Source organism: Micromonas pusilla (genome assembly GCF_000151265.4).
Source record: "Micromonas pusilla CCMP1545 genomic scaffold MICPUCscaffold_17, whole genome shotgun sequence".
Lineage (NCBI taxonomy): Eukaryota > Viridiplantae > Chlorophyta > Mamiellophyceae > Mamiellales > Mamiellaceae > Micromonas > Micromonas pusilla.
Window position 1 is genome coordinate 563,855 of NW_003315898.1, and position 19,542 is coordinate 583,396.

Here is a 19,542-nt window from a genome sequence, read left to right on the forward strand (position 1 = left end):
GATCACGAGCGCGACGAGCGCGACGAGCGCGACGGTGGAGACCATGAACCATCGCGCGACGGCGCCGTCGGCGTCGCCGGCGCCGCCGACAGCTGTGTCCACGTTTCCGGCGTCGCCGGCGGCGCCGGGGCCGTCGCCTTTCGTCGGCAACGGCGGCGGCGGCGCGCTCGGCGCGCTCGGCGCGGGCGGCGCGGAGATATCTCGGGGATTTATCGCGCGCGCGTACGACTCGAGAAAGACGTCTCGAAGCGCGAGCTCCCCGCCCGCGCCGGAGACGTCGCGGAACGCGAGGCGGTTCCAGCTCGTCGCGGGCGGTCCCTCCGTCGCGCTCGGGTCGAAGAACGCCGGGTCCAGCGGCACGGTGACGCTGTGCCACGCCGACGCGTCCGCGTCCGCGTCGGCGTCGACGATGCCGCTGAGGAGGAGCGGGCCGGTCCACTCGGAGGACGCGTTCGCGGCCGTCGTCGTCGTCGTCGTCGTCGTCGCGTGGTCCCAGAAGAGCTCGACGTCCGCGTTCGACGCGCGGACGCGGAAGCGCAGGACGTTCCACGTCCTCGCGCTCAGGTCGAACGAGGACGTCATCGCGAGCGCGCCGTAGACGTCGAGCTGCGCCCACGCGGAGACGAACCCGTCCGCGCCCGCGCGCGCGAAGTCGGTGACGCACCGCCACGACGCGTCGGACCACGACGGCGCGAGCCCGCCGACGTCCGCGCCGCTGCCGTACACCGTCAGCGACGCGCGAAGCGCGAACGCGCCGCCGTCGTCGAGCGCGGACGCGTCGAACGAGGGGAGGATGGACGACGGCGGCGGGAACGGCGACGGCGGGGGGGGCGCGGGCGGCGACTTCCACCACGACATCGCCGCGGCGGCGGCGGCAGCGGCGGGGGGGAGGACGCCGCGCGAGCGAGACTGGCACTTCCTCGTCGTCGCCAGTCGCGGCGCTCGCGCGAGGAAAATCCGTCGTCCCTTCCGCGCCAGCTTGCTTGCTGGCTGTCTCTGGCAACCCTGGCGCCCTTCGTTCGGGGCGCGGCTCCGATCGCGCGCACTCGTCGACGCGCGGTCGCGGCGGTCGCGGCGGTCGCGGCGAACGCACGGTCGCGCGCACGGCGACGACTGGACGCGCGGCGTCGTCTCCGAGGCTCGGCGGCGAAGCGCGCGCGCGAGAGGAGGCGCGCGCGGCGCGGCGGTCGATCCCGCGCGCATTGCATCGTCGCGAGACGAGTTAACGAACCAACATCACGCCGACAAAAAAATGCACGACGCGGACCGAGACGGCGGCGGGTCCGACGCGGACGCGGACGCGGACGCCGCGTGGGCCGCCGCCGCGGGGCTCGCGGCGGACATGGACGACGGCGACGTGCGCCGCGTGGACGCGGACGTCCGCGTGAGCGCGCCGCTGCCGTCCACGAAGATGCCGTCGAACGAGGAATTGGCGAAGCTCGAGCGCGAGGAGCGCGCGAAAGAGGATGAGAAGGACGCGCGCGCGCGCGCGGCCGTCGCCGCGGCCGCCGCGGAGAAGACGCGCGTCGCCGCGGTCGCCGTCGCCGCGGAGAAGGAGGGGGAAGGCGCCGCGAAGGCGGCGCGGGGGAAGGAGAACGGCCGCCGCGGCGCGGAGAACGCGACCAGGGACGCGGATGCGGCGACGCCCGCGGAGCCGCCGCGATCGTCGCGCGGGGAGGGGGAGCGCGGAGAAGGCGAACCGAGCCGATCGCGATCGGCCGCCGCGGACGCGCACGCGGGCGCGGGCGCCGCCGGGGAAGAAGACGAGAGGGAGCCCGCGAAGAAGAAGAAGACGAAACGACGCGGCGAAGGAGGGCGAGGAGGAGGAGGAGGAGGAGGACGCGCCGCGTTCGAGAAGGGCGAGCGCGTCATGGCGCTCGCGACGTTCGACGGCGAATACCACGTCGCCGACGTCGTCGAGACGCGCGATAAGGCGGCGTCGACGTCGGCGACGGGCAAGGCGCGTCTCGACGAGAACGAGAGGGCGTTGTATTACGTCCACTACGTCGACTACAACAAACGCTGCGACCAGTGGGTGAAGGCGTCGAACGTGCGCGAGCTCACGGAGCTCGAGAAGAACGCCGGCGCCGGCGGCGTCGGAGGCGGGGTCGGAGGTCTCGGCGGAGGCGCGGACGGAGAGACGCGCGGCGGCGGCGGCGGCGGCGGCGGCGGGCGATCGGACGGCGGCGGCGGCGACGGCGACTGGAAAAACGGGGCGGGCGGGAAAAAGTTTGTGGGCCAAGCCGCCGGCCGCAAGCTCACGCGCACGCAGAAACGCAGACTCAACGAGATGAACCACGTCGAGGTCGCGCCCGAGGACATGTTCCCGATCGAGCGCCTCATCGAGCAAGAGCACGAAGAGAAGACCAAGGTGAAGAACGTCAACACCGTGGAGATGGGAAAGTACGAGATGGACTGCTGGTATTACTCGCCGTACCCGGAGGAGTTTTGCTCGAGGCAAAAGCTCTTCGTGTGCGAGTTCTGCCTCAAGTACATGCGCAAGAAGAAGACGCTGCTGCGACACCGCGCGAAGTGCCCGCTGTCGCATCCGCCCGGGAACGAGATTTATCGCCAGCCCCTGGAGCCGAACGCGGCGCCGGGCGCGCCGACGCTCGCGATGTTCGAAGTCGACGGCGCCAAGGCGGGAGTCTACTGCCAAAACCTCTGCCTCCTCTCCAAGCTGTTTCTGGACCACAAGACGCTGTACTACGACGTCGAGCCGTTCCTGTTCTACGTCCTGTGCGAGCGCGACAACGACACGCCCGAGGGTAACTACCACCTCGTCGGGTACTTCTCGAAGGAGAAGCACTCGCAGGAGAGCTACAACCTCGCGTGCATCCTCACGCTGCCGCCGTATCAACGACGCGGGTACGGGAAATTTTTGATTGAGTTTTCGTACGAGCTCTCGAAGCGCGAGGGGCGACCGGGGACGCCGGAGCGCCCGCTCAGCGACCTCGGGCAGGTGTCATACCGGAGCTACTGGAGCAAGGTCATCCTGCGTCTGCTGTACGAGCACAAGGGCAAGGTCACGGTGAGCGACGTGTCGAGGATGACGGCCATCACCACCGACGACGTCGTGACCACGCTTCAGGCGAGCATCAATCACACTGGTCCCCATACGACCGCGTTCGTTCGTTCGCGCGGTGCACGCCGATCCTTAACGCGTCTTCTCGTTTTCTTTAGGGCCACCCCCCGGCGTGCGTTCTTCTCCGCGCGCCGTTCGCTTTCGATCCCGACGCGCCCGCCGCGACGGCTCGCGAAGAGCCCGACTGACGCCTTTGACCTCCGCCCCCGACGTCTGGTCGCTTCGCGCGGACCCTCGACCCTCAGTCGCACAACATGTTGCGGTATTACCGCGGGAACTATCTCGTGAGCGCGACGACGCGCGCGCTCGAGGACGCGGTCGCGGCGTGGTGCCCGGAGACGCTGACGGAGAGGAACGGGAAGGGAGCGGCGGGGAAGCGCGGCGGCGGCGGCGGCGGCGGCGGCGGCGGCGGCTGCGGCGGCGGAGGCGGAAAGTTGCGGATCCACGGGGAGTGCCTGCACTGGAAGCCCGACCCGGACCGAGGGCCGATCGCCGGGCGGCGGCACAAGAGCGCGAACGCCGCGTAGCGATGACGCGCGGGGAGGGACGGTTCGCGCTGGCATAGGTAGTCGCGCGTGTACGTTTATTACTACTGTACGTGAAAAAACTGAAAAAAAAACACCCGGATCGAACTCGCAGTCGGCGTCGAGACGCTCGTGCTGGCCGCGGGTGAAATTTCTCTCGTCGTCTGCTTCCATCCGCGTGATAGATCGGTCCGCCGCCGCCTCGAGGTCATAGATAGCGTCGCGCGCGCCGCGGCTTCGGCTGCGCGAACGTCCGAGAAGGCCCCGCTCGAGTAGAGAGCGGGCGGAAGCGCGGATCACGCGCGCGGACGACGCGCGCGATCGGACGTCGAGCGCGGCTCTGATAGCCGTCGATTCATTCATTCTCCTTCTTTTTCCTTCGCTTCGCCCGAAAAATGCGCGCGGTCGAATCCGCCGTCGCGGGGGGAGATCTCGCGGCCGTCGACGCCCCCGTCGACGATTCGGTGCGCATATCCACGTCGCTAAGCGCGCGCGACACGCCCTCGATGCGCGCGCGCACGCCGCCGCAGAAAATCGAACACGATTCATCCCAACCCCGCCCCTCCTCCACGCGCGAATCTTCGCTCGAAGGCGAAACCGAGGAAGACGAGAAGACGAGAAGAGCATCCGAGGAAGACGACGATCACGACGATCGCGATCGCGACGCGCGCGGACGGACGCGCGATCGCGCTCGCGCTCGACGCCGCGGCGCCGACGACGTAGACGCGGACGCCTCCGACGCCTCGGACGCCTCCGAAGCTTCTTCGGAAGAGGATGAGGACGACGACGATCCGTTCGACCCCGCCGCGGATCCCGCCCCGGGACCGCCGTGCACGCTCCGACTCGAATACTGGATGCGATCGGAGGAGTGCACCGAACGCAAGCGCGCGCACATCGCCGCGATCGACGCGGAGGGGGGGTACTGGGGCATGGAGGATCACATCGAGCGGACGGTGTTCGGCGTCGGCGGCGGCGGCGGCGACGACGGCGGGGGTCCGTCGACGGACGTCGCGCTCGAGAGAAATATGTTCCCGTACGAGTGCCCCCCCGGGATATCGCACTGGACGCTGTGGTCGAAGCGAGAGATGCGCGCGAGGGATATCGTGGCGTGGTGCAAGCCGTGGCTGGCGGCGAACGTCCCCGGCTGCGTCGAGTGGAACTACGACATGAACGATAACAACTCCGTGGACGTGCCGCACTACCACGTGTTCGTGAAAGAGAAGGAGGAGGAGGAGGCGGCGGCATCCGAAGGCCGGGACGAAGGCGAGGCCGCGGGCGGGGAGGAGAATGCGAGCGCGGGCGACGACGCGCGATTGGCGGCGGCGGAGGAGGAGGAGGAAGAGGGCGAGGTCGCGGCGGGCGCGACGACGACGACGACGACGACGACGACTCGAAAACGCCGATTCGAGTTTGGGGACGCCGCGGGATCCCCCGCGGCGGCCCCTCGCGACAAATTCGCGAAGACGACGTAGATGCAGACGCCGGCCGGCGGCGAGCGCGAAAACGCCTCGCGCCCCGATGAGACTGAAATCGACGACGCGCGCGGGGGGCGCCCGCGAGAGCACCCCCCCCCGCCCCCAAGGCGAGACGGACGAGAATACTTCGAAAGAGGACGGAACGACACGATGATACGAATAAGATACTACTACGCATTCCATCGCGATCAGCTACTAGTCTACCGCGTCATCGTTCATCTCCGTCTCCTTTCGTCGCCGCCGCCTCCCATTCGTCGGCGACCTTCTCCTTCACCGGCGTCCCCTTCCTCGTTCATCCCTTCTTCTCCGACGGAAAACTCTCGTCGCTCGACGACGCGAACGATCGCCCTCCTCGGTCCCACCCTTCCTCCGACGTCGCCGCCGCGACTTTCGAGTGCGTCGACTTGTACGACGCGTGGTTCCACTTCGCGTCGCCGTCGAACGCCGCCGCGCGCGCGGACCACGTCGCCGCGTCCGCGCGCGCGTCCATGACGACGTGGAAGAAATCGAACGCGTCCTTCGCGCGCACGGTCGCGACGCCGCCGCCCGGATCGCTCGAGCTCGTCCTCGCTTTCGCTCTCGCGTTACCCGTCCTGGGCGTCGCGGTCTTCTGGACGAGGCGCGCGAACGCGCGCGGGTTCGCAGCCTCCTTCGACATCGCGTCGACGACGTCGCGCGTGACGACGATGTCGCCGCCGCCCGGGACGACCGACTGCGACTTCGCCCACGTCGCGAAAAGCGGCAGGTGCATCGTGAAGAGGCCGCGCAACGTCGACGCGCGCGACGTCTGGTCGTACTCGTCCCGCATCATCGTCATCGCGTTCGCCGCGACGCCGGTCCACAGCGTCCACGCGACGCGCCACGACGACGGCGACGACGGCTTTGGCTTTTTCGAATCCAGGGCCCCCTTTCGCAAACGCCGCACCGCGTCGCGCGCGCGTCGTTCGTCCTCTCTCGACCACTCCGCCTTGTACGCGCGGATCTTCACCCTAGAGTTGAAAGGCGTCAGTTGGAGTTGAAAGGCGTCGAGGTGTGTCGGGATTGAAAGCGAGGTGTGGGCGGAGAGATGCGCCGGGAAAAGTCCTTAAGGATCGGCGTTCACCACGCCAACGCGGTCGTATGGGAACCAGTGTACAGAACGCACCTGGTGTCCTCGACGACGTCCGGCGTCAGGAACGAAGAGAACGACGTCGACGCGCGCGGCTCCGATGCCTTCGAGCGCCTCGCCGCTCCCTTCGAGCGCGCGCGGCGGCGCGACGCGTCCGCCGCGACGACCGGCGTCGGCACGACGTCGTTCGGATGCGGCGGCACCGGCCACCCCATCTCCTATACGAGCGAAGCGAACGTCGGGGTGGAGTTGAAAGGCGTCAGTAAGAGTTGAAAGGCGCCGAGGGCGGATATTGAAAGCGAGGGACCCTGGGCGGAGAGACACGCCGGGAGAGAAAGTCCTTAAGGAACGGCGTTCACCACGCGAACCGGGTCGTATGGGGACCAGTGTGAGGAGAACGCGCCGCGATCGCGAGCGGCGCGGCGAGGCACGCGCACACCATAGCCTCGCTCGCGGGGCTCGACGGCGAGTGCCGCGCGTCGAGCGCGGCGAGGACGCGGAACAGCGGATCGCGTTCGAAGAGCACGTCCGTCGCGCGCTGCAGCTGCATCGAGGAAGAGACGTCGTTCGTCGCGCCCTCGGCTCCCCCGCCTCTGGCGGCGCCAGCGACGACGAGAGACTTCGTCGGGTCCCCCACCGCGCGCGCGATGTAGGACGCGTGCTCGCGCATCAGATGCTCCAACAGACCGCACTCCCACAGCACGCGCACCGCGCGCGCGGCGTACCCGCACGATAACACCGTCAGCAACTCCGCGGCCATCCGCGCGGGAGGCTCGGCGCGGACGAGGCGCGCGTTGGCACGAATCGCGGAGACGAGATCGGGCGCGGGGCGAAAGTCGTGCCTCGCGGCGACGCGAATCGCGCGCACCATCCGCGCGGGATCTTCCTGAAACGCCTCGTTCGCGGGCGTTATCGACCGAACGACCTGGTTCCTGATGTCGTCGATGCCGTTCACGAAGTCGTACAGCTCCCCGCTCTGGACGTCGTAGAGCAGCCCGTTGAGCGTGAAATCGCGCGCGTACGCGTTGTCGCGAAGGCGGTCGAGGAACCGCTCGTCGTCGTCGAGCCCGTCGTCCATCTCTTCCAACTCTTCCATATCTTCCATCTTCATCTCCTCCACTACTTCGTCTTCGTCGTCGTCTTCGGCGTCATCGTCTTCGGCGTTCTCCTCCTCGTCGTCTTCGTCGTCGTCCTCCTCCTCCTCCTCCTCGTCGTCGGCGTCGGCCGTCGTCATCCTCCACCGTTCCCCCGCCCGCGTCTTCCTCCTCCTCCTCGCCGGCATCTCGCCGTGCTTCATCTGCCACGCCGTCAGCTCCTTCGCTGGGTTCCTCCCCTCCCGCCGCGCCAGCCCCACGCGCTCGTGCTCCTCCATCGCGACGAGCTCGTGGTACGCGCGCGGGTCGCTCTCGTCGTCGTGCCGTCGCACGTGCGCGACGCGGAAGCGCCTGCCGACGATGAGGCACGGCAGATTCTTTTTGACGGATCGCCGCGGTTGGACGCCACGGGTGGAGTTCAAAGGCGTCAGTCGGAGTTGAAAGGCGCCGATGGCGGGGATTGAAAGCGTGGTGTGAGCGGAGAGAGACGACGGCAAAAGTCCTTAAGAAACGGCGTTCACCACGCCAACGCGGTCGTATGGGGACCAGTGTAAGGAAATCGCACCTTTTTGATGGATCGCCACGTCGCGTTCGTGACGAGGTCGTAATCCCTGGGCGTCTTCCCGAGGAGGAGGTCGCGCACGGCGCCGCCGACGACGAACGTCCGCGCGCCGTCCGCGCGCTTGCTCAGCCGCTCCGCGATCTTGCGCACGCTCTTCGGGAGAGACGCGGCGTCGACGCCGTGTTCGCTCGGCGAGAGGACGACGTCGTCGTATCCGAGGTCGCGCCGACCCAGGGGGGGGTGCCGTGTGGGGTGCCGTGTGGGGTGCCGCCGTCGCGTCGGCATCCCCGCTGCGGCGTCCTCCGCGCCCGCGCCCGCGGCGTCGCGACGGTCATCGTCGCGAAGGTCTTCGTCGACGGCGTCGTGACCGGTTCCCATACGACCGCGTTCGCGTGGTGAACGCCGTTCCTTAAGGACTTCGTCTTCGTCGTCGATCGTCGCCGCCGCCGCCGCCGCCGCCGCCGCCGCGCGGTGCTCCTCGAGGCGACGCACGAGGTGGTCCTTCTTCCCGGCCGCGTCGATGCCGATCGCGGAGAGGAGCTCGCGGACTTCGCCGACGCGCATGCGTCGCAGCTTGCCGCTCGTGGGCAGCGACTTCGCGAGCGCGAGCGCGTCCGACGACGACGACGACGACGCCGCTTCCGCCGCGTCTCCTCGCGCGGTCGTCGCGCTCGTGCTCGCGCCGCGCGATCGCCGCGCGCGCCACGCCGACAGACGACGCTCGTCGTCGCGCGCGGACGGCCGCGGCGTCGCCCCCGCCGTCGGTCGCGCCGTCGACGTCGACGTCGTCAGCGTTCTCGTCGTCCGCCTCGCGTCGAAGTTCGCGTCGACGCGATCGACGCCGCCGCTCGCCCCCCTAACAGACGTCATCGCGTCCGCGACGCCATCGAGCGCGGCCGCGGCCGCCGCCGCCGCCGACGACGACGACGCGACGAGCGCGCCTCGCCTCGCGCGCGGGAACAGCCCCGCGGCGGCGACCGCCGCGCGTCTCATCGCGACCTCTCGCGCGCGCGCCTCGCACTGAGCGAACGAATCATCATCGAGAGAGTGCCGCTGCCGCTGCGCTGCCGGAAAAGAAGCGGACGAGATCTGGCGGACCTCGCGCATTTCGATCGCGCGCCGCCGCCGCACGGGCGCCCTCCCCCCCCCGCGCGGGTGCTCCCTCGTCCGCGGCGTCTCGCGCGCGCCGTCCATGACGACGTCTGTGCACATCACGTTCGACGACGAGGCGGTCCCGACCTACGTCAAGGGCGCGCCGTCCCCGGCGGCGGCGGCGGCCGAAGGCGCGTCGAAGAAGAATCCTCCTTCCGAATCGTCCGCCGACGCCGACGCCGTCGCCGCGAAGATCGCGGCCGCGGACGCGTCCGCGTCCCGGCGCGAGAAGGACGGGAAGCACGACAAGAAGAAGTCAAACGCGGACGGCGGCGGCCGCGACGACGACGCGAAGGAGAAGGAGGACGCCGCCGATGATAAGAAGGACGCGAAGCTGTCGCCTCTGGAGCGATGCGAGAAGCGAATTCGACACGCGAAGCGCGCGACGCGCTCGGAGCTCTCCGTCAGCGGCGGCGAGTGGCAGAAGAACGGGTACTACCTCGACGCGAGCGTGCTGAGCACCGCGAATCTGGGCGACGACGTGCCGCGGATATCCGCGCGAGAGGTGTCGAAGCAAGAGTTCATCGAGCGATTCGAGAAGCCCCGCCTCCCGTGCATCATCACCGAGGTGCGTCCTGTCATCGCACTGGTTCCCATACGACCGCGTTGGCGTGGTGAACGTCATTCCTTAAGGACTTTTCCCGTCGTGTCTCTCCGCCCAGGGTCCCTCGCTTTCAATCCCGACACACCTCGACGCCTTTCAACTCCGCTTCTGACGCCTTTGAACTCCACCCCGACGTCGCTTCGTATGGAACGACCCTCAGGCCATGGACGGTTGGCGCGCGAACGAGACGTGGACGATCGACGCGCTGAAGGAAAAGTTTGGATCGCACCGGTTCAAAGTCGGCAGCGACGACGACGGGTACGCGGTCAGGCTGAAGTTTTCGCACATCCATCACTACCTCACGGACGAGACGCACGCGAAGGACGACTCGCCTCTGTACATCTTCGACGGATCGTTCGGCGATAAGGAAGGGTCGATGCCGCTGCTCGACGACTACGCCGTCCCGGAGTACTTCGCCGAGGACTTGTTTCAGCACGTCGGCGAGAAGCGACGGCCGCCGTACCGCTGGGTCGTCATCGGGCCGCCGCGATCGGGAAGCAGCGTTCACGTCGACCCGCTCGCGACGTCGGCGTGGAACGCGTTGATCAGCGGGCACAAGCGTTGGTGTCTGTTCCCGCCGACGCCAGGCTTGGAGAAGGCGCACCTCAAGCCGAAAGGGATCGGCCTCGACGGCGAGTCCGTGACGTGGTTTAACAAGATGTACCCGAGGACGCGAGGGGCGGCGTGGCGCGACGCCGGGCGACCGCCGCCCATGGACGCGGTGCAGCGCCCGGGCGAGATCATGTACGTCCCGGATGGCTGGTGGCACGCGGTGTTGAACCTCGATCACACCGTCGCGGTGACGCAAAACGTCGTCACGACGTCCCGGTTCGCCAAGGCGTGGAGGATGACGAAGCGGGGGCGACCGAAGATGAGCGCGAAGTGGCTGGAGAAGTTGCGTCTGAGGCGGCCGGATTTGGCCGCCGTCGCCGACGCGCAGCCGCGGCGCGGCGAGGAGAGCGCGCACGAGGTCACGAGCTCGTCGTCGAGCTCGAGCTCCAGGTGCGTTCTATCTCACACTGGTTCCCGTACGACCGCGTCGGCGTGGTGAACGCCGATCCTTAAGGACTTTACTTCCCGGCGTGTGTTTCTCTTCGCACATCACCCCTCGCTTTCAATCCCCGACCCTATGACGCCTTTCAACTCCAACTGACGCCTTTCAACTCCAACTGACGCCTTTCAACTCCACCCAGCACGGAGACGTCCACGGACGACGAGGCGGAGAAGCGGGAGGAGGAGAAGAAGGAGGCGCGCGAACGCGCGAGGGCGGCGGTGAACGACGACACGCTGCGGCGGATGGCGGCGGAGAGGAGGGAGAGGTGCGGCGCGGGCGCGGAGCGAGGGGAGCGAGGGCCGGGGTCGCCGAGCGAGCGTTCGAAGAGCAAGAGCTCTAAGAGCAAGAGCGAGTCGAAGTCGAAGTCGAAGTCGAAGTCGAAGTCGGAGTCGGGGCGGAAACGGAGCCGCGTCGACGTCACGATGGAGGACGCCGCGAAGTGAGCGAATCGAGTCGAGTCGAGTCGAGTCGAGCGACGACGAAGTCGGGGAGGCCGCGAGGAACGCGTCAGTCGCCCCGCGAACGAAAATTACCATCATGAGGTATATATTGCGTTCTACGAAGACGTTTAATACAACACAGACCAAAACGCGTCGACGAAGCGCGGACGGATTCGGCGGCGACTCGACTCCGCTCGACGCTACCGCGGCGGCGCCAGCGTGAACGTCAGCTCCGCCGCGACGTCCGTGTAGCTCGCCCTGTACGAACTTCGCACGCCGCTCGCGCGACAAAACCCAGTCGCCGCCATCCCGAGGTACTCGTTGATCGGGACGACCCCTCGCGCGGACAGCTGCCTCGCGCCCCACAGCTGCGCGGGGCCCTCCAGCTTCACGACCACCTCGCGGCTCTCCGTGCCCTGCCCGCCGCTGCCCGGTCCGAGGTCGCGAACGCCGCCTCTGAGCGCGTATCCCTTCGCGCAAAACGCGTCGACGAGACCTCGCATTCCGTCCGCGACGCGCGCGACGTCGCCGGGGGAGCTGCGAGGAAGGAGGAGGTTTAGGGTTCGGAGGTTCGAAGGTTAGGGTATTTATGGGTATCAGGGGTATCAGGGGGGGTATCAGAGGTATTAGGGGTATAAATAGGGGTAGAGACTCCATGACTCTAACGCACCTCGGCTCCGGGACCCCCGGGAAGGTCGCGTCTTCGAACCCGAATCTGGCGCGAGCGTAGAGCGCGTCGCCCAACCGCTGCGCGAACGCCGGCGTCAATATCTTGTTGTCCGTCCCCAGCGACGCGTCTCTTCGGATAACAGAAACGGTTCCCTCCGCGCCGTTACGTTCCTCGAACACCACGTCCGATCTCGGCAGCTCGCGCGCGATGACGTTGAACTGGACGTACGAGATGAAGTCAAAGTACAGCGGATCCGCGAGCTTGCCCTGCTCGATCGTCAACGGCGAGTACTGGTTCCTGTACGGCTCCCACTCCGCCTGCCGCGACTTCCAGAACTTGATCTAGGAGGGTTTAGGGTTTAGGGTTTAGGGTTTAGGGCGGGCGGGGAGGAACGCGAGGGGGATGCACGACGGGTGGTCAGGTCAGGTCGGGCGACGAGCGGACGCCGCGGCGGCGGCGACGGAACGAACGGGCGTCGGAACGCGCGCACGCGCGCAGGGATAAAACGCTGATGTTGATAGTCTACGTCCATCCGTCTGCGCACCTGGAACTGGTCCATCGGGATGACGTTCATGTCGTCCACGGTCTCGTACGCGGATCGAAGCAGCATCACCGCGAGCTTGATGTCGACCGGCGACCGCGGAAAGCGAATCGGCTCCGGCGGCAGCGGCAGCGACGGGAACCGCTCTTGCGTCGCGAGGTACTGGTTGTCGAGATTGTTCGCGAGCGCCGCGGACGACGCCGACGACGCCGCGACCGCGGCGTCGACGTTCTTCCGCGCGGTCTCCGCGGCCGCGCTCGTCGGTGGCGGCTTCGGGTCGCCGTCGTCGTCGCCGCCGCCGTCGGCGCGCGCGCGCTCCTCCGGCGCGGCGGAAGAGACGCGCGCGACGAGCGGCTCTTCCGAGGCGCGGCGGCGGGCGAGCACGACGCGACGACGGCACCGACTTCCGAGGCGCGGGGCGACGACGGGCGCGGACGCGCGTTCCCCGGCGCCGTCTCCGCCGCGCCGCCGCGCGCGCGTCGTCGCGGTCGCGCTCGACGCGACGCGCGCGCGCGTCGCGAGCTGAGACATCGCGTCGCCGCGCGCGGTCCGTGTGACGCGTCGCGTCGTCGTCGCCGTCGTCGTTATCATATCCATCGTCGCGTTCGAGGTTCGCGACTTTCGACGGATTTGTTGTTAAGTTCGCCGCGGTCGCCGCCGTCGACGCCACTGCGCCATGCTCCTCACGCGCTGCTTCGGCGCGCTGCCGTGGGCGGCGCGCGCGTCGCTCGCGACGACGACGACGCGCGTCAGGGCGCTCCACGTCGCGCCGAGGCCGCGCGCGCTCGACGGCTGGCGCGTCGTTCATCACGGCCGACGCGTCGCGACGTCCGCGGGCGGAACGCGCGGGGGCGGCGGGAACGGCGGCGCGGACGACGGGCGATGGACGATGGGCGCCGGCGGCGGCGTCGACCGCGAGGGATACGACCGCGACGACCGCGACGACCGCGACGACCGCGACGCGCGTCGCGCGCGCGGGGACGACCGCGGCGGAAGAGGCGGTCGCCGCGGACGAGGCGGCCGAGGCGGCGGCGCGGCGTCGGCGGCGCGCGGGGGGGAATCCTCCGCGTCGTCCGCCGCGCGATACCGCGGCGGATCCGACGCCCCGGAGTGGACGCGCGCGCGGAGAGACTCGCGACGCAACGCGGAGGGCGCCCCGCTCTCGCGGTCGCGTTATCCGCCGCGGTCGCGCGACGACGAGCGGTGGGAGCGACCGTCGTCGCGAGGAGGACCGCGTTCCGATTTCGACGATTTCGACGAATCATCATTCCGTCTCGACCACCGCGGAGGCGGCGAGCGACGACCCGAGCGCTTCCGCGACGCCGTCCGCGACGACAGCGGCGTCAACGATTGGACGTGCGCGGCGTGCGGGGAGAACAACTTCGCGCGGAGAGTCGCGTGCTTCCGTTGCGGCGCGGGGAAGGAGGAGGGAGCCGGCGTCGGAGATGACGCGCGAACGCCGCGAACGGCGTCCGGTGCGTTCTATACACTGGTCCCCATACGACGGCGTTCGCGTGGTGAACGCCGATCCTTAAGGACTTTTCCCGGCGTGTCTCTCCGCCCACCCCTCGCTTTCAATCCCCGCCCTCGGCGCCTTTCAACTCCAACTGACGCCTATGAACTCCACCCCGCCATTCGCTTGTATAGAACGGCCCTCAGGAGACGACGCCGCGTCCACGCCGCCGAGAGACCGAGGAGAGGAGCGACGACCGCGCGGCATCGCGCGCGACGACGACCGGGGAGGACCCGCGCGTTCCGCGCCTCGCGCCCGCCGACCGACCGGCGGCGGCGGCGCGGCGTCGTTCGATCCGTCCACGCCGTTCGACGGCGGCGCGTTGAATTCTCTCTCGCGGTGAGACGAGAACGCTCCCCGTGCGACCTGGTCGGCGCGTCGATCGTCGTTTCTTAAGGACGGACTTCTTTCGCGCGTTGTCAACCTCACGTTTTGACACGTGGTAACGGTACTCACCAATCACACGCACGCGCCACTGACACGTGTTTGTCTTCTTCCCTCGACCTATCGTCGACCTCCGCGACAGGTTTTACGCCACCTGCCATCCCGGCCTCGAGGAGGTGGTCGCCGCGGAGCTCTCCTCGCCGCTCATCGGCGCGATCGACGTCGCGCCCGGCGCGAGCGGCGTGTCCTTCGCGGGCGACGCGCGCGTCGGCTACCTCGCGAACGTGTGGCTGCGAAGCGCGATTCGCGTGCTGGTTGAGATGCGAAGAGGGTGGCTCGACCCCTCCGCGCCCGGCGGCGCCGCGGTGTACGACTTCGTGAAGGGCGCCGCGCCGTGGGAAGACGTCGTCCCGGGCGGCGTCGGCGCGCGCGACCCCCTCACGTTCAGCGTCGAGAGCCGCGTGTGGAGCTGCTCCGACGTGACGTCGACGCGGTTGGCGTCGACGCGCGCGAAGGACGCCGTCTGCGACGCGCTCGTGGACGCCACCGGGTACGTTGTGAAGGATCGACTTATGACTAAATAGTCATACACGTCGGTCGCCCCCCCCGCGCGCGCGTCCCCGGCCGCGCGTTCTGCCACGTCATCGAATCTGATCTCTTGCTAACCAATGAAACTTCCACACGTCATCTCTTCCTCCAGGTGGCGCCCGCCGCCGCCGACGAGCGGCCACGCGTCCGCGGACGTCCCTCTGTTCCTGTCGCTCTACCGCGACGAGGCTGTGATGTACCGCGACATGTCCGGCGAGTCGCTGCATCGCCGCGGATACCGAGACGCGGCGATCCACCGCGCGGCGTTGAACGAGTCCGCCGCCGCGGGCGTGCTGTCGCTCGCGGGCTACGCCAAGTGCTGCGACAACGCGCGAGGGCCGAACGCGGTGCCGCTCCCCGCGCTCGTCGACCCGATGTGCGGCAGCGGGACGATCTTAATCGAAGCCGCGCTCATGGCCGGGCGCGTCGCGCCCGGGCTGATTCGCGCGGACGCCGCCGCGCGCCGACGGTCGAGCGGGACGCGCGGAGACCAATCCGCCGCCGCCTACGCGTTTGAACGATGGCGCGTCCTTCGCACACTGGTCCCCATACGACCCCGTCCGCGTGGTGAACGCCATTCCTTGAGGACTTTCGCCGTCGCGTGTTTCTCTCCCCCCAGGGTCCCACGGTTTCAATCCCGACGCACACACCTCGACGCCTTTCAACTCCGCTTCTGACGCCTTTCAACTCCACCCCGACGCGCCTTTGAACTCCGCCCCGAACAGGCCCGATCACGACGACGCGCTGCTTCGAAGCGTCCTCGAGCAAGCCTCGGAGATCGGCGAACGATCGCGCGCGGACGGACGACGCCCCGTGCTCCTCGGATGCGACGTGCACGCGGGCGCGCTGAGCCTCGCGAGACGCGCGGCGACCGCCGCGGGCGTGGAGAACCTCATCGAGTTTTCTCAGGCGCGTTCTATCTCACACTGGTCCCCATACGACCGCGTCGGCGTGGTGAACGCCGATCCTTAAGGACTTTTGCCGTCGTCTCTCGCCGCCCAGGGTCCCTCGCTTTCAATCCCGACACACCTCGACGCCTTTCAACTCCGCTTCTGACGCCTATGAACTCCACCCCGACGTCGCTTTGAACGATGGAATGGCCCAAAGGGAGACGCGGGGGAATTCACGCACGCGGAGCTGCGCGCGCGCGTGGAGATCGCGACCGCGACTGGTGGCGCGTCGGCGGGAGGCATGAGCTTTCGCGGAGGAAAGGGAAAGCGCGGCGGTCACGACCTCGACCTCGGTCCGACGCACGCGCGGCCGGGCGGGGGCGGGATACTCGTGGTCAGCAACCCGCCGTGGGGGAAGAGGATCGGCGGAGACACCGGCGGAGAGACCGGCGGCGGCGGGAGGAGGGGCGCGGCCGCGAGAGGCGGGGACGCGCTGTACGGCGGCGACGACGCGGAGTATGAAGACGCGGACGGCGGGGTCGGCGGCGGTCGCGACGGCGGCGGCGCGGGAGACGGCGACTGGGATGAGAGCCTCGGCGATCACGATTTAGATTCCGACGCCGCCGCGTCGTCGTCGTCGTCGTCGCGAGACACCGGAAACGTCGAGGACGCGTGGAGCTCTCTCGGGGCGTTTTTCCGCCGCGAGTGCGGCGGCGCGACCGCGCACTTACTCTGCGGCGACGCGGACGCGACGCGGCCGCTGCGAATGAAGGCGCAGCGGAGGAGGGTGATGGGCGTCGGCGGCGTCGACTGCCGCGTGTTGGAGTACAGAATCTTACCGAAAAAGCCGGAGGGCGGCGGACTGGAAGAGCTCGCGAAGAGCGCGCGCGCGGCGGAGGCGAGAGAGAAGGAGGAGAAGAAGAAGAGAGTTCTCGCGGGGGACGACGACGAGGAGACGCGCGAGGACGACGCGGAGGCGGGCGCGGCGGTGGAGGACGCGAAGAGGGCGAAGACCGCCGCCGCCGTCGCCGAGGCGCCGCCGCCGTCGCGGGAAGACGAGGGAAGAAAAGCCGCGGAGGAGGAGGAGGAGGAGGAGGAGACGCCGCGACCGTTCGTCGGGCGGTGGGAGTGAAGCGTCGTCGTCGTCGTCGTCGTAAGGAAATCGAATGGCCTGCGATTAGAAAAGAACTACTAGGATACTAAAGTAATAAACTGCCGAATAATTCGACGAAGCGCGCGCCCCCCCGCGGCGTCGTCGTCTGGCGTCGACCGCGCCGTCGTCGACCGCGTCGTCTATCACACGATGTCCAAGTCGACGCTTCGATCGATCGACTCCTTCACCGCGAGCGTCCTCATCTCCCCTCGCAGCTTCGGCCCGAACGACGCCCTCCGCACGCTCGTCGGCGGCGGCACCGCGCCCGCGATCCACCCGTCTCCGTTCGGCCGGTACACGAGAAACTCCTCGTAGCCGATCGCCTCCGCGACGCGCCCGTCCTCGTCAACCGTCGCCGCCGCGCCTCCCAGTCCGTGCGACGTCTGCACCACCGCGGCGTAGTACTGATGCCGGCTCGTCGTCGTCGCGGACGCCGCCTTGATCGCGCGCGCGAACGCGCAGTCGCGCACGTCGTCGCAGTCCATCGCGAAAGAATCATCCCATTCGCCGCCGTCGCCGTTGACGCCGTCGTCGCAGTCGCGGCTCGCGAGCACGGGACACGACACGCAGTACGTCGCCAACCCGCGCGCGCAGCAGTCGCCCGGGTCGTTCGGGTCGCACTTGCACACGGTGCCCTCGACGAGGACGCGGCCGGCGGGAGAATTACGGTCGTGCCCGAAAAAGTCCGCGTCCGACGCGGCGAGGTCGACGATCATCGGATCGACGACGGGCGTGACGAGCACGGTGGCGCCTCCGGAGAGGAGGTGGCGTTGGAGATCGTGTCGCAGAGAGGCGCTCTCCACGCTGTCCGCGTGCGCGAGCGCCTTGTGCGACACCGACGCCTGGCGCGCGTTCACGCGCAGGACGTTGGCGGCGGCGGACGCGCGGCGAGACGACGACGACGATCTCGCGGCGCGCGACGACGACGACGACGACGACGACGACGACGACGACGACGACGACGACGCGCGGAATCCGTTGGACGCGCGATCGTCGTTCTCATCTTGCGATCTAGCCGACGGCGACGACGACGCGAGCGGTCCGACGCCCGCGCCCGCGGACGACGCGCTCGAGACGCCGACGCACGGCGCGGATCCTGCGTCGCGGTCGACGTACCACACCGACGGCGCGCGCGACAGCCCGGTCCCCGCGGTGACCGCCTCGAGGAGCTGCTTGCGCGCGCTCGACCACGACGGCGTCGGCTGCAGCGCCTGCGCGCGCGTCGTCGTCGTCGTCGTCGTCGACGCGGCGCGACGCCGCGCGGCGCTCGACGACGGCGACGCGCGGCGTCGCAGCGACGCGACGTCGCCGAGGTATCTGAGCGATGACGCGGCCGCGGAGGTCATGACGGAGGGACGACTCCGCGCGCGCGCGCGACGATGTGCCGCGCCGGGCGGCGGTTCGAAGATAGGCGAACGGGGAGGGCGCGGAAGGCGTGTGCCGCGCGTTTCTGTGGCGCTGACGGGTCGGGCCGATTCGAGACTGCGCGGCCGTGCGAGAGTACGACGTTTTCGTACTACGCGCGGAATTTCGCGCGGTCGGTCGTCACTGCCCTCGTGGACACATCGCGCGATCTGATTGGCTAAAATTACACGTCTGATGAATGACTGGTATCGAAACACTCATCAACGCCGTTCGGCGTGAATCCTCGCGCCCCGAACGGCGGAGAGGACGAAACTTTCAGTTTGTCAGATCTGCGAAACTTGGCACCCTCGTCTTCCCAGCTGCCAGTGCACTCCGCGCGCGCTCCCTTCCACGACCGCGTCGTCGTCGTCGTCGTCGTCGTCGTCGTCCTCTCGTCGCCGCCCTCGGCCGCCGTCGTCGTCGTCATGCCGCCCAAGAAGCAGAAGCGCGCGCCGAGGCGCCGCGCGCCGGGCGGAGGCACGATCGCCGCGCTCCTCGCGACGCTCGACGTCCCCGCCGACGCGCTCGCGGCGGCGAACACCCTGGAGGAGGAGTTCAACGTCATCAAACGCGCGTTTCACGTCGCGGCGAAGACGCATCACCCGGACAAGGGCGGCGACGAGGCGGCGTTCCGCGACGTCCGCGCGGCGTTCGACGTGCTCAAGCAGAAATTCACGGACGCCTCGGGCGGGTCGTTCTCGTACAAGACCGCGCGCGGCTCGAAAGCGTCCACGGCGAAGGAGTGGAAAGACGCGAGCGCGACGGCGGACGACACGCACCGGCCGTCGTACGACTTCTACGCCGCCGCCGCGGAGGCGGACATGCCGTTGTATCGCGCCGAGCTCGCGAAGAGGTGCGACGAGACGCGACGGAGAACACGCGTTCGCATTATTTTTCGCACAGCTGTCGACGTCGTCGCGTCGCCGTCGCCGCGACTGACCCCGGTCCATCCTTCTTCCCTCCTCCTCGTCCGTCCCTCCCGCGCCGCGCGTCGCGTCGCAGTAACCGGAGCAAGTGCAACGCGGACGACGGCAAGAACCGCCACAACTGCAAGTTCGAAGACCCGTTCAAGATCCCGAAGGGTCACGTCCGAATCGGCGTGTTGGACGCGCAGAGCGGCGGGCGCGTTTTATACACCGGTCCCCATACGACCCCGTTCGCGTGGTGAACGCCATTCCTTAAGGACTTTCTTTTCCTTTCACCCGACCGCTTCCCACGCGCCCCCGCTCGCGCGTCGCGCGTCGCTCCTCGAAGACGCGCTCGTTCGTCGCGCTCTCCCGTCCGTCCGTCTTCTCTCTTCG

The 19,542-nt window shown here is 68.7% G+C and overlaps 12 protein-coding genes across 12 annotated transcripts; 8 read left to right on the top strand and 4 right to left on the bottom strand.

The window, feature by feature from the left end:
• Positions 1 to 1,990: 1,990 nt before the first annotated feature.
• MICPUCDRAFT_3400 (uncharacterized protein) lies at positions 1,991 to 3,094 on the top strand (the record flags this gene model as incomplete). The annotated part of the gene is made up of 2 exons (XM_003064392.1): positions 1,991 to 2,095; positions 2,231 to 3,094. Coding segments are annotated over 2 exons (969 nt in total), but the record flags the coding sequence as incomplete, so codon positions are not given.
• Positions 3,095 to 4,004: 910 nt separating this feature from the next.
• On the top strand, positions 4,005 to 5,081 carry MICPUCDRAFT_43542 (uncharacterized protein; the record flags this gene model as incomplete). Its single annotated transcript, XM_003064393.1, has 1 exon — positions 4,005 to 5,081. The coding sequence occupies one exon, from the start codon at positions 4,005 to 4,007 to the stop codon at positions 5,079 to 5,081; it is 1,077 nt and encodes a 358-aa protein (XP_003064439.1).
• Positions 5,082 to 5,376: 295 nt separating this feature from the next.
• On the bottom strand, positions 5,377 to 5,901 carry MICPUCDRAFT_54483 (uncharacterized protein; the record flags this gene model as incomplete). The annotated part of the gene is made up of 1 exon (XM_003064564.1): positions 5,377 to 5,901. One exon carries the CDS (start codon positions 5,899 to 5,901, stop codon positions 5,377 to 5,379), a length of 525 nt encoding a protein of 174 aa, XP_003064610.1.
• Positions 5,902 to 6,150: 249 nt separating this feature from the next.
• Positions 6,151 to 6,465, top strand: MICPUCDRAFT_54484 (uncharacterized protein; the record flags this gene model as incomplete). The annotated part of the gene is made up of 1 exon (XM_003064394.1): positions 6,151 to 6,465. The coding sequence occupies one exon, from the start codon at positions 6,151 to 6,153 to the stop codon at positions 6,463 to 6,465; it is 315 nt and encodes a 104-aa protein (XP_003064440.1).
• An 82-nt stretch (positions 6,466 to 6,547) lies between these two features.
• Positions 6,548 to 8,955, bottom strand: MICPUCDRAFT_54485 (uncharacterized protein; the record flags this gene model as incomplete). Its single annotated transcript, XM_003064565.1, has 2 exons — positions 6,548 to 7,788; positions 7,833 to 8,955. The coding sequence occupies 2 exons, from the start codon at positions 8,953 to 8,955 to the stop codon at positions 6,548 to 6,550; spliced, it is 2,364 nt and encodes a 787-aa protein (XP_003064611.1).
• Positions 8,956 to 9,040: 85 nt separating this feature from the next.
• MICPUCDRAFT_37104 (uncharacterized protein) lies at positions 9,041 to 11,251 on the top strand (the record flags this gene model as incomplete). Its single annotated transcript, XM_003064395.1, has 3 exons — positions 9,041 to 9,568; positions 9,765 to 10,606; positions 10,798 to 11,251. The coding sequence occupies 3 exons, from the start codon at positions 9,041 to 9,043 to the stop codon at positions 11,099 to 11,101; spliced, it is 1,674 nt and encodes a 557-aa protein (XP_003064441.1). The 3' UTR covers positions 11,102 to 11,251.
• On the bottom strand, positions 11,183 to 12,906 carry MICPUCDRAFT_66656 (uncharacterized protein; the record flags this gene model as incomplete). The annotated part of the gene is made up of 3 exons (XM_003064566.1): positions 11,183 to 11,635; positions 11,769 to 12,109; positions 12,313 to 12,906. The coding sequence occupies 3 exons, from the start codon at positions 12,904 to 12,906 to the stop codon at positions 11,299 to 11,301; spliced, it is 1,272 nt and encodes a 423-aa protein (XP_003064612.1). The 3' UTR covers positions 11,183 to 11,298.
• Positions 12,907 to 12,985: 79 nt separating this feature from the next.
• MICPUCDRAFT_54488 (uncharacterized protein) lies at positions 12,986 to 14,790 on the top strand (the record flags this gene model as incomplete). The annotated part of the gene is made up of 2 exons (XM_003064396.1): positions 12,986 to 13,860; positions 14,349 to 14,790. 2 exons carry the CDS (start codon positions 12,986 to 12,988, stop codon positions 14,788 to 14,790), a joined length of 1,317 nt encoding a protein of 438 aa, XP_003064442.1.
• Positions 14,791 to 14,874: 84 nt separating this feature from the next.
• On the top strand, positions 14,875 to 15,766 carry MICPUCDRAFT_54489 (uncharacterized protein; the record flags this gene model as incomplete). The annotated part of the gene is made up of 2 exons (XM_003064397.1): positions 14,875 to 15,352; positions 15,414 to 15,766. The coding sequence occupies 2 exons, from the start codon at positions 14,875 to 14,877 to the stop codon at positions 15,764 to 15,766; spliced, it is 831 nt and encodes a 276-aa protein (XP_003064443.1).
• Positions 15,767 to 15,985: 219 nt separating this feature from the next.
• MICPUCDRAFT_54490 (uncharacterized protein) lies at positions 15,986 to 16,816 on the top strand (the record flags this gene model as incomplete). The annotated part of the gene is made up of 1 exon (XM_003064398.1): positions 15,986 to 16,816. The coding sequence occupies one exon, from the start codon at positions 15,986 to 15,988 to the stop codon at positions 16,814 to 16,816; it is 831 nt and encodes a 276-aa protein (XP_003064444.1).
• A 23-nt stretch (positions 16,817 to 16,839) lies between these two features.
• Positions 16,840 to 18,166, bottom strand: MICPUCDRAFT_66658 (uncharacterized protein). Its single transcript, XM_003064567.1, has 2 exons — positions 18,147 to 18,166; positions 16,840 to 17,796 (listed from the first exon to the last, which is right to left on the bottom strand). Exon 2 carries the CDS (start codon positions 17,551 to 17,553, stop codon positions 16,981 to 16,983), a length of 573 nt encoding a protein of 190 aa, XP_003064613.1. The 5' UTR covers positions 17,554 to 17,796; positions 18,147 to 18,166; the 3' UTR covers positions 16,840 to 16,980.
• A 500-nt stretch (positions 18,167 to 18,666) lies between these two features.
• Positions 18,667 to 19,409, top strand: MICPUCDRAFT_43547 (uncharacterized protein; the record flags this gene model as incomplete). The annotated part of the gene is made up of 2 exons (XM_003064399.1): positions 18,667 to 19,094; positions 19,244 to 19,409. 2 exons carry the CDS (start codon positions 18,667 to 18,669, stop codon positions 19,407 to 19,409), a joined length of 594 nt encoding a protein of 197 aa, XP_003064445.1.
• Between the last annotated feature and the right edge of the window lie 133 nt (positions 19,410 to 19,542).